The sequence below is a fragment of the Gorilla gorilla genome, chromosome 8, assembly GCF_029281585.2.
Source record: "Gorilla gorilla gorilla isolate KB3781 chromosome 8, NHGRI_mGorGor1-v2.1_pri, whole genome shotgun sequence".
In the NCBI taxonomy this organism is placed as follows: Eukaryota; Metazoa; Chordata; class Mammalia; order Primates; family Hominidae; genus Gorilla; species Gorilla gorilla.
In genome coordinates this window covers 126,191,644-126,204,368 of record NC_073232.2, presented here as the reverse complement: position 1 = coordinate 126,204,368, position 12,725 = coordinate 126,191,644, and the positions used below count along the sequence as shown (strand labels likewise).

Genomic DNA, 12,725 nt, shown 5'->3' with positions numbered 1-12,725 from the left:
ACTGCAAGGCAAGCAGTATACTGATTCCTTACCATAGATTAATGAAATAAGGAGCTAGCTCATACTGTGATTCACAAATAGAAGAAAGGGAGGAATGCCTAAGAGTGACATTCTTAGGAAGAGTCACAGAAAAAGATGTTAAATACGAGGGCTCCACTTTATTTCTCTATTTCAGACTTTTTAACTCTAAGATTCTTTTTGGAACAAGAATAGAATGAAGAACAGGATCAGAATAAGGGATGAGGTATAGGAAAGCCCACATTCCAAGAAATCATGCTAACAACTGACTTGTAACTTTTGGTGAGTTACACTGTTCTTTAATAAAAGGGAAGAAAGACTCTTGATGAGTAAAAGCAAATGGCCAATGTGGGGTTGGATCTGGATTCATTTGTTCATATGATCTTCAAATCTTGACTATACAGAGTAAAAATATCACCTAACAAATAAAAAATAACTAGATTAAACATCAAGAATATATGATGTATTAGTATTTGCAAGCTTATACTCATACCTTCAGCTGTTAGAAACCAGCAACTGGATACTCCTTCAGTTAGCTTTGATCCTGATGGGAGGTCTAATCTGAGTTTGAACTGAAGAGTCTGGCCAGCACATGCAGTCACCGGGGAAAGCCTAATGCTTGGAGCAGATTTAGGTAGTTTGGGTAATGTCTTCTGTTTTTCTACTAGGAACGGGCCATCTACCACAGCATTTTCAGATCTGAAGATGGGGAGCTAGGAAATAAGAAAATCTGTTATTAAAACATAAGAACTTTATATTAATTATAGAATGAGAGCATATTTTTAGACTTTAGTAGAATAATGAAGTTCTATGTCAATGAAACTAATCGCCATTCTAGTTTGAATTAGAATGTGTTAGATGCCCTCAAGATTATTTTTGTAGACACAGAAAGTTTATCTTAGCGATAACAACAAAACCCAACACTTATGAATGAGGCAGAATTAAAGTAACTGTCCAATGTATATAGATGGCAGGAAATTAAAGCAAAAGTTTATAAATTTAAACACGCTAGGTATACATTTTCTTATAATTTTCACTGTCAACTATAAGAAGATGTTATTCATCTTATATCAGAGATCTACGTGAAGAGAAATGACACTTATGTTGCAATAGTAATCTATGTTTATTTTAAAAATATACCATGCAAATTACCAGACTTTCAGAAAAAAACTGTTGCATTTTTTTCAGGTAAATGTCATACATCAAGAGTTAGTTTATAATAGACATTTCCCCTTGAAAATTCTATAAGAAACCACGTCCATATCTTTAAAAATTGACTATAACTCATTTAAGTTTCTTCCACAATCTTATTTTCGATGTCTTGAGAAAGTGGCTTCTAAAGCTTTTGTTAGATTATTTGGTAATGGATTCATCACAGGCAAACAAAGGTTACACGTTAATCTAAAGATCACTGAAAAAAAAAAAACAAAAACAATAAGCTAAATAACCCAACCCACAGAGCAGGTGTATGTAGTGTATGTCAGTATGTCTGTACACTTAAAAACAGATCTGAGTCTTCTCCTTTTTTTTTCTTGAAGGTTCATTAGATTATCTCCAATTTCCAGTATTTTTTTCAAACTCTCAGCACAGATGGAACTTTTAAGAATAAAAGGATATCCTTAAAGCAGTCCTGCTGGTCTCTTTGTCAAAGAATACAACAGAAGCATCCACTTAATACTCTCCTGGAGATGGTCTAACCAAAAATGCCTCTGTCAGTGCTGCGAGGATCTTAGTATCATTCTTAAAACCACATTTTTTAACTTATATTTTAAAATTACTTACCACAGATACCATTTTAGTTTCTAAATCCATCACTTTAATTTGATGATTATTGGTGTCTGCTACATATAATAATTGTCCATTCTCTCCAATACACAAGCCTCCTGGTTCATTAAAAGTTGACTCTGTAAAACTGGAACTGGTAACATTATTTGTGTCTCCAGTTCCTGCTAATGTTGTACAGTTTTTTGTTTTTGGATCCACAACTTTAATCTAAAAAAGAAAGAACAAAAACTTATATAACTGAAGAACAATCTCATGCTTGTTGTATGGAAGAGTATGGTATCAAGCAAGCTAATTTCTGATTGCCATTAATATTCTCAATAAGTCTCACAAAAGGAATAGTTATTTCCATATTTTCTTGAAAAGCCAAACATTCAAATTGCAGTCTAAGGGGAGATATTCTATTCTAAGAACTAAAGACTATGTAAAATCCTTAGCTCCATCTTGTCTTCTGGAAGCAATCTTTGATGAAATTATTTCTGGAATTAAAAAAAATTTTTTTTGATTGAATTGTTTTTCTTCACAATGGGACACGCTTTCACAACTGAACTGACTTTGTCTTCCTGAGCATCTAGCATTGCCTGAGAATTTGCTACCTTTGTTAAACTTAATGATTGCCAGTTATGTCTCAATTATATTAAATTTATGGTCTCACATCATGAAGTACTGTATGAACATTTATTATCCACTGATTTTTGTAAAAAGTAAAAATGCAATAAAACTTAAGACAATTTAATAGACAAAAATGGAAATGCTGAAAACAAAATTATTTACTAACAAGCATTGTAACTATGCAACAGCTCAAAAACGTTCATTTGTTAGATGACATATAAATTTCCCTGCTACTTGCCTTCTCTTGATATACTGAATATATTACTAAGCAGCTTTGATGGGTTGCAATTCACAACTGTTGGCTATTGCCATTGGAACTGGTTCTGTGCTTTCCCTAGTTCAGAATACCATCATAACCTCTTGGCAAAGAAAGGAACAAGAAAAGAGCAGAACAGGCTGGGTTATAGTTGTCAAAGACTGTTACTCCTTTCTATATTTTAGAGTGGCAGTTGTAGGAGGCTCACAGATCTTTCAGCATTTTAAATGCCACACACAAAAAGCAAGATATTATATAATTCTGTCACGACTCACCTTGTGATTGTAGGAGTCTGCCACATAAAGTAAACTCCTTTTTTTGTCCCATGTTACTCCAAGGGGGTGTTGAAGCTTTGCATTGATTCCTACTCCATCAACATCACCAAAAGCAAATAAATTCTTTAATTTTTTTTAAAAGAAAAGAAACAGCAGTTATTATAATTTTTACAGTGTTTTGTTAGAATATGAAGGAAAATTCAAACAGTTATAAATGGTATTTAACTTAAAAGGGAAAATGCTGATTTTCATATAAATAGGGTTGGATACTTCATTCAGATTAGAAAAAAAATGACAGTATTTTGAACCTGTATTAATCGGTGGTGCTTAGTAGTTTTACTCACAATACTACATCTGGTCAGGAATAGGTCAAGTCCACTAGTCTGGTGCTCTTTCCACCCCACTGCCCAATATCTAATTTACATTTTTTTCTTTTCTCCAATAACCAATGCTTCATCCTTTCTTTCTCCCTGAAACCTTAACATTTATACATAATAAAGTAGAGTCAGTTCACTTCTCTTAGATGGTGTGTTCCTCACGTTGCTTTACATTCACATTTCCTTTGGTTTGACTTTCATTTTGATTCGCAGATAGGCCAAGGATGGTCTCTCTTAAATCTTATTAACTTTCCATAATTCACAAAATTGACAGCTTGCTCAGTGTCCGAGCGCACTGTGCAAGAGTGACTGTCATTACCATGGGGTTTCTTTCTCCTCCTACGAGGTGCTTCACTGCTCCATCTTTCAGTGAAACGGTTCTCACTGTACTGCTCTCACTATCTGCTACAAACAAGCAGCTCCAGGGATCTTCAGAGGCCAAGGAAAGGCCTGAAGGTTGGGCAAAACCTGCCTTGTGAGGATAGGCATTGTTTCGATTCTCTTCATTTCCACTTCCAGCAAACCTAAGGCAGGTTCCTTTTGTTAACTCACTGAAAAAGACAAGTTCATAGGTGGACTCAACATGTGGTATATTGTGTGCAATTTAGTTCTTAAATAAATGAATGTGAATAATCAAATCAATAGTGATAAGCCTCGTAAAAAAACAAACTAGTGATCTTGGCCTAGTTAAATTGTTCAAGTCAGCTTTCATTATCATTTTTCCAACCATTAACTTATTTACCCACTGTGTAGGGAACTTCTTACTTTACTTTGATACACACAAAACTGAAATCACTTTCAAATGTTAAACGACAAATCCCTGATAGAATTATAAGATAAAAATAATGATCAGATTATTGATGAGATAGGTTGTTTTTACTACCTTAAATTCTTAACTTCTTAGTTTCATGCAATATGAGGTTCGGAAAGGGAACTAAAAAGATTATCTAGCTCTTGATAGTTTAAAGCTTCAATTTTCATTAAAAATGTTTTGTGTTCTTATATATAAACAGAGACTAGCAAAAGGAATTAAAGAATAGTTTTTGAAAGTTGGCCAGGTCAGACATTACTATTATATGAAAAATAATATAATTGCACATAATTATCTTAAAATTACACGGGATAATTATGTACAATTACATCGACTGTACAAATCAATTTCTTATATACATTAGGGAAATTTCTATTTAAAGAACTATTGCAATGATTCCTTTTGTAATGCAGAGAAAGCTTTAGATCCTGGTTTCTAAGTTTATTCCAGAGAGACTGTAAAGAAGACATGGTAGTGTGTTGTGTTGAGGGAAGGGAAGCAGCTGACTCGGGACACAAAATGAGAGTCTGTGTAAATCATTTCTGAATATGGTATAACATGCAAAAGTCTGAACTCACCATCACTTACTGGCTAATATGTTCCCATAATAAGTTAGGTAGGGAGCAGGGGACAGAGGCAAAGGGATTTAGCATGCATAAAATATGGCCACTTATTCAAGAAACATATGAACATAGCAAGTACAATATATGTAATAACTAATATGCTGAACAAATTAATTGAAAGGAGTCTACAAGGAGTCTTAATACTTTAAAAAGGAGTTTCCTTAATTAAATAAAGAAAAGAGTAGGGAGAAACAATAACTTTTAAAATGCTAAGGGTCATTACTACCTGAAGATCGGTAATAAAGATAATACATCCTTAAAATTAAAACACAGGTCAGTGTGGTCCTAGTGCCAATTTCCTATTAAGAAGGAGAGTGACAACTCTACTTATGAGGAAATTCAGGCAGCTCTGAACCGTCTATGCCTAAAACAGCCATCACCCACAACAGCATATTCTGGCAACTTCTGTTACTTCTCTTTGCGGTTTATAATTATGCCTCATGTAAAATCTTATTGGTAATCTCACTGCTCAGGCTACTATCATCTCTTGCCTGGATAACAGCAATAGGCTCCTCAGTGGTATCTCTTATCTCTGTCTCTAGTCTTGTTCCACTCTGAGTGCTGCCAATGTTCTTTCAAAAACACAAATCTAATCATGTCACTTCCCAGCTTAAACCTTTCTAGAAAGGCTTGTAGAATATTCATATCCCTAAAAGTACTCACAAGGCACAGTGTGATCTGGCTTCTACTGACATCACTAGTGCCAATTCTTGCCTGGAAAACTTTCCACTCTCCCTAACTCCTACTGCTCTTATCAGGTCACCGTTTAGTTGCCTCTTCCAAGAAGCCCTCCTTGACAACTCAAATCTTACTGATGTTGCGTCTTCCTCTTACTTATATAAGGAACAATTTCAATTTTTTTTTTTTAAACGGAGTCTTGCTCTGTCGCCCTGGCTGGAGTGCAGTGGCACAATCTCAGCTCACTGCAACCTTCCGCCTCCTGGGTTCAAGCGATTCTCCTGCCACAGCCTCCTGAGTAGCTGGGATTACAGGCAAGCGCCACCACGCCCAGCTAACTTTTTGTATTTTTAGTAGAGATGGGGTTTCACCATATTGTCATTCTGGTCTCGAACTACTGACCTTGTGATCTGCCTGCCTCGGCCTCCCAAAGTGCTGGGATTACAGGCGTGACCCACTGCACCCAGCCGAACAATTTCAATTTGCAGCGATTCCTTTTGCGCACACTAACTTTTAATTGTTTGCTGATCTGATTCTTCCTCTATAAGTTCACTGATGACAACCACATCTTTTCATTGTATCCTTAACATAGTGAGCATATTATTTCATCCCTATTGCCTAGCATAAATATTTGCTAAACGATTAAATGTCTTAAAACATTACATAAGTGTGTCCAAAGCAACATGCACAAACATACACACTATTTGGAATATCTGCTATTTTGAAGGATGTATATAAATGCGGCTTTCTATTAATAATGGTAACTTGAGATGATCATTTTCCATGGCTATTTGACAGCCTTTCTGGTTAATGGCTTTTATTCATTTATTCTCAAACCCTTACTGAGCTCCTCTTAGGTACCAAATACTGTGCTAGGTACAAGGGACAGAAAAATGAATGGGAGAGGATCCTTTCCTTTAAGAGACTAGTAGGAGGAAATGGCTAAAAATAAAACCAATCAAAAGGAGAGAAGAGAGAGAAAGAGGAAGGGGCAGCCGGTTGGGGCAGGAAAACTTAGTGCAGTGATGTAACTATACACCAGGTACAGTGAGGTCACAGAGAAGAGTATGGCCAGTTCTGCCTGGGGTATTGGAGGAAGAGGAAAGGGTCTAAGGAAAAAAATATGAGAAACTCTGCAGACACTACCCTTTCATCCTTATATCCTTGTGACAGCAAAGCTACCTATGTTTACTGTACATGTTAGGCACTATGCCAAGCTCTCCACATATATTATTAATTCTCAAAGCAAGCCTATGAGGTAATATAAATAAGGAAACTGAGGCTTTGAAAGTTAAAGTGGCTCTCCTAAACTCACACAGATAGTAAATGGCAGAGCCAGGATTCAACCTCAGGCCTGACTACAAAAACTGAGTTATTAAGCACTCTGCTATGTGGTATTCAACTGTTTGAATGAATGATTAGAGATAGTTCAACTATGTCTTAAAAGATAAGGGTCCACTGAATATTCTTAGTTCTCTTTCTAGACAGTAAGGAGAATGATTCTTTGCAGGTTCCGTGAAGTGAAGTGTGGCCCTAAGACTTACTCTGGCTGATAAAATGTAAGTAGAAGTGACGTGTGTCACTTCTGAGTAGAAATTTTAACAGTCGGTGAGTGACTTACTACCTCTTTCTCTCTCACTGTGCCAGGATGACTGGCGAAGCTCCCAACAGCTCCAGGCTGTTTCATCAGCCTGGGCAACAGAGTAGTGCTCCCCAGTGAACCCATGTGAGTGAGCAATAAACACGCCTTGTTTTAAGTCACTGAGAATCTGCGTTGTGTGCTATGGCAGTACAACCTAGCACATCCTGACTGGTACAGTGAGGATGGTGATTTTGAAAAAAGAAATTATATGAACACCAAATAGTACAGTCTACTCAAAGAGAGAGGCTGTCACTTACTTTTTCTTTGGCAGTTTGCCAGAGTCCAGCAGGAGTGCCCATATCTGATGAGTCCCTGCCATGGCTATCCATAAAATGTCACCTCTTTGGACCTCTGAACCTTTATAAAAATAAATCATTATTATTATATACATATCTGGTTAATACAAACACTCCAATGGTTTTAAAGTGTTAAATTTATGGAGGATAACAATATGTTTGTGAATCATCTGATAAATAAAAATATCTGCAATGTTTCAAGTTACCTTTGAAAATTTTGTTTTCTTGTGAAAGGTTTACTTTTTTAGACTTGTAATTTTACCCACAACAATTTCACAGGAATCTAAAGTATTCTTACTAGCAATAAGTCCTCTGCATCTCTGCATCTGAACTCTGCCTCAGCAGTTTGTTAATTTTACAATGAGCATTAACAATGTTTTTAAACATCTGATTTCTTATTTTACATGACATAAACTATTAAAAGCGACACTGGCACACATATATTCTGGGGACTGTCTCTGCTTAATCACCTTAAAACTACATCAAAAGCTTTCCACAATTAATTTTTAGCATACCATAATGTTTCAGTTATTCTAGAGCCACAACCTAGGACTACTAAAATGAACAGGAAACCTAAGCTAATAAAATATTCTGTTATGTTAGATATACTGACATTGGAATAAAAGGCTCAAAGCACATGATGCACTTAGAGTAATGCTTGGAGGCAATATCACTCAAATGTTAGCCATGATCATTTAGTGAATCTGGACCTTAATTTTACATATTTGTACTAGGAAAATATAAATACATTTACAAACTGAACAGCCCTTCAATAGACACCATAGAGGGTAAAAAGTATAATACAACCTCTTCTACTTAAGAAGTTCATTAATTTTACGGTGAGTATTAATAATGCATGTATTACCAACAGATGATATTTGGTACCTAAGAAAGCACTCAGTTTAGAATTGCTTATTTCTGTTAAATCTATCATAAATCTAAGATAATAAACTTTTTAGTATTAAACAATGAAAATGACTTTTATGTTCCTGCATAGTCAATGATATTATCAACTATGGAAATGACCAAGCAAAACAAAAACTTCAGTAGGTAAGAGAAATAAAAACATGGAAAGCCCACGAAAATGAATAATCTTATTCATTCTAACTTAATTTGGAATGTTTTCCATTCACAATATTTCAAAGCCTTTATTGGTTCAAAAAAAATTTTTTTTTTTTTTTGAGGCGGAGTCTCACTCCGTCCCCCAGGCTGGAGCGCAGTGGCGCAATCTCGGCTCACTGCAAGCTCCGCCTCCCAGGTTCATGCCACTCTCCTGCCTCAGCCTCCCGAGTAGCTGGGACTACAGGCGCCCGCCACCATGCCCGGCTAATTTTTTGTATTTTTAGTAGAGACGGGGTTTCACTGTGTTAGCCAGGATGGTTTCGATCTCCTAACCTCGTGATCCGCCCATCTCGGCCTCCCAAAGTGCTAGGATTACAGGCGCTCATGAGCTACCGTGCCTGGCCAGTTCAAATATTTTTTTTTCTTTTATTTATTTATTTATTTTTTATTATTATACTTTAAGTTTTAGGGTACATGTGCACAACGTGCAGGTTAGTTACATTTGTATACATGTGCCATGCTGGTGCGCTGCACCCACTAACTCGTCATCTAGCATTTGGTATATCTCCCAATGCTATCCCTCCCCCCTCTCCCCACCCCACAACAGTCCCCAGAGTGTTATGTTCCCCTTCCTGTGTCCATGTGTTCTCATTGTTCAATTCCCACCTATGAGTGAGAATATGCGGTGTTTGGTTTTTTGTTCTTGCGATAGTTTACTGAGAATGATGATTTCCAATTTCATCCTTGTCCCTACAAAGGACATGAACTCATCATTTTTATGGCTGCATAGTATTCCATGGTGTATATGTGCCACATTTTCTTAATCCAGTCTATCATTGTTGGACATTTGGGTTGCTTCCAAGTCTTTGCTATTGTGAATAATGCCGCAATAAACATACGTGTGCATGTGTCTTTATAGTAGCATGATCTATAGTCCTTTGGGTATATACCCAGTAATGGGATTGCTGGGTCAAATGGTATTTCTAGTTCTAGATCCCTGAGGAATCGCCACACTGACTTCCACAATGGTTGAACTAGTTTACAGTCCCACCACCAGTGTAAAAGTGTTCCTATTTCTCCACATCCTCTCCAGCACCTGTTGTTTCCTGACTTTTTAATGATCGCCATTCTAACTGGTGTGAGATGGTATCTCATTGTGGAGGTTCAAATATTTTTAAAATGCTACATGAAAAAATGTAAATGATTATGTTTTCAAGTCCTCTACCCAGTTCTCCCATTTTTCTCAATGAAATGTAATTACTCCCATGGTAATGTGACAGACCACTAAAAGAAGAGGGCTCCTGAAAGCATTCCTTCACCAATTCCTTAGCTTTGGAACCACGTGGGTCTGGATTTGAATTGTAGTAGCTACATCACTTTCTAATGTGTGCCTCCATTTCCTCATCTGTAAAATGAGCACATCATCACTCTCTACATAAGATTACTGGAAGGAATAAAACAGTGTAAGCAAAGCACCTAACATGGTGCCAGGCATCATGTTAGGTGCTAAATAATTTGCTGTCTTTCAACTTCAATACCTAGTGTGCTCCCTCCTTTCTCATCCTAGAAAGCTTACATCCAGATAGGAACATTGAGATCTCTGCTCAAGCTTCTTCCCTACTCCCCTTATCTAATACCACACACACACACCCCCATCACTCTTAGCTCCTTACCTTGCCTATTTTTCACTGTAGAATTTATCACTATCTTACATATTACATATTTATTAATTTACTGCCTTTCTCCTCTACTGAGCATAAGGTCTAAGAGGCCAGCAGCTTTGTTCTATTCACAGTTTTATTAGCAGCACATAGAATAGTGCCTGGCACATGCCAAATGCTCAGTAGGTATTTGTTGAATGAGTAAACTTTCCCCTAGAAACCACAAAAAAAGAAAAAAAGCCCTAAAGCTATCCTAATGATGGTTGGTATTTCCTAATAGTACTAATGATTCATTTCTAATCCCAGAAGTCTGCTATAGATGTGAACCTGTACTATTATCCTCTCAAACAATGACGCTGAATGGGAGTGGCAGCCCACCCTAAAAAATGCTGTGGATATTTGATGGGTAATATATCATATGATAATATAGTCATGCCAGATCACTTACATAATGACTACACTATTTTATTATAAATTATGCTTATTTCTTCTCTATATTTATATTATGTATATATCAATATATAGCACAGGTGGATTATACTACCTATGAATTTCACTTTAGGTATGGTAAAGGAGGCTTTTCATAAAATGTATTATAGGAAGGGGATCTGGGATCTGATAGGGCTGAGAACTCCAAAGCCACACGTAACAATAAAGCCTTTCAACATCTCTAACAAGCTTCCATTCATGATAAAAACTCAGCAAGCTAGGATCAGAAGGCAATTTATTTAATCTTATAAAGAACATTTTTAAGAAAGTCACAGCAAACATCCTACTTAAGAACAAAATCCCCGAGAATAAAAATGAGACAAAGATACCTACTATCAACACTTCTATTTAACACCTTATGGAGGTCCTAGTTTGTGCAACAAAGAAGGAAAAAGAAGCAAAGCACAAAAAGATTAGAAATAAAACTGTAGTTATTAGCAGATGACATAATTATGTACACAAAATCTTCACAATTTTATACAGGAATTTAGCAATGTTGTTGGGTACAAGGTCAATAAGCAAGGATAAATTCTTTTATCGGTTTACAGCAGCAAATATACAAGAAAATTTATAACGACATTTAAAAACATCAAACACCTAAGGGTAAATCTAACAAAAGATTTATAAGCCTTCTACACTAAGAATCATCATTGAGAGAAATATAGACAGATATTTTTATAGAACTTATCTTGATTGAAAAGTCAGCTCCAGCCAATGTTAGGACCTTATGGGTAACAAGACTGGAAGGTTGACCAAGTAAATGAAAATAAAAGGACTCCGTCCTTTTAGCTTCTCAGGTCATAAGCCTTGGAGTCATCTTTAATTCCTCCTTTCTCTCACATGTCACACATGATCCATCAGCAAATTATGTAGGCTCCTTATTCAAAATATATTCAAAATCTGACCACTTCTCACAACCTCCACCTTGACCTAAGCCACTATCAGGGATTACTGCAAGAATTCCTTCTGAACTGGTTTGTCATCCTGTTCCCACCTTGAAAACTGCCTTTTTCTTTCTCTTTCACATCAATGTCCCACTCTAAGAAAATCTCAGAAGGGTGAGTTAGGCAAATTTAGCTCTAAGCTTTAGGAACAAAAACATTTGCTTTTCTTAGCTTGCTTTTAGAGCCTCTGTCTTGGCAAAGGAGAGCTATGTTGGTGCATAGCTGAGTGAAAGATCAAATTTAACTTTGTTATCTAGTTCTCCAAACAGGTCGGTCTAGCTCAGCTGGGGCTTACTATAATAAGGCAAAAGCTTCCCAGTGATAGATAAAGTATGGGCATTGGTTTAGTTTTGGTCTCTGTGTACTTATTTCCTTCAGATGCCCGAGGAAAGAGAAAAAGTAGAGAAGCAGCAGCAGTGTCAGGTCAGGGTTCAGGTGTTTGGAATTCTACATACCAACTTATGAGGATAATGATAATCATCACCCAGGTCACTTTCTGTGTTGATGGCACCGAGCTAATCATTTTACATGGATTATTTCCTTCAATTTAACAACCTTAACAAGTCTTATTATCATCATCTTCATTTTATAAAAAGCCGGCTTCAAAGAGGCTAAATAATTTGCTGAAATTCACCCAGCTAAACTTGGAAAACGACTTCATTAGTGAATCTGACTCTAGATTATGAGTGTTCTGATGAGAATGAAGGAACTATTTGGTTCAGTTCTCTGCTTGCCCGTTTTTCGCCCTCCTTCTGCCTCTGACCCATGTAGACTTAGCTCTGGTAACAAGTACTCAAGTGCATTTCTGTCTGTGATCAGAAACAGGGATCTGATTAAATGTACCCACAGCCTCCTACTCTGGGATGCATAGTGAGGTTTACCCCTCTGCCTTTCTCTCCCTGTACCCCTGGGAATGGTCTATGGTTGGATAATGTCTTTAAAGTTATTTTCTAGTCCCTTGCCTTCCCATTTTTGGTTTGGTTCAGATCATCAGCATCTGTTCATGACACTTTATGACAAAATTCTTATCTTATAGAAAACAGTGATAATAGCAAACACATATATTATATTATGCTTTCTATGCACCAGACACTGTTCTAAGTGCTTTACATATATTAATTCTTATCCTCGTGGTAAGCCTTTCAGGTAGGTACTATTTGTATCATCAATTTAGATGGGGAAGTTGAGGTATAAAGAGG

General features: G+C 36.6%; 1 protein-coding gene across 2 annotated transcripts in view; it reads right to left on the bottom strand.

Moving 5' to 3' along the window:
• NHLRC2 (NHL repeat containing 2) overlaps positions 1–12,725 on the bottom strand; it is a 62,339-nt gene that overhangs the window by 11,655 nt on the left and 37,959 nt on the right. For both annotated transcript variants that reach the window (XR_002007656.4, XM_004050119.5), the window contains exons 6-10: positions 7,332–7,431; positions 3,640–3,871; positions 2,944–3,066; positions 1,801–2,010; positions 512–731 (exon numbers count right to left, since the gene is read on the bottom strand). Coding sequence is in view for 1 of the 2 variants with exons in the window: in XM_004050119.5 (XP_004050167.3) it covers positions 512–731; positions 1,801–2,010; positions 2,944–3,066; positions 3,640–3,871; positions 7,332–7,431 (885 nt within the window). In the remaining variant the exon portion in view is untranslated. The remainder of the gene's footprint in view (positions 1–511; positions 732–1,800; positions 2,011–2,943; positions 3,067–3,639; positions 3,872–7,331; positions 7,432–12,725) is intronic.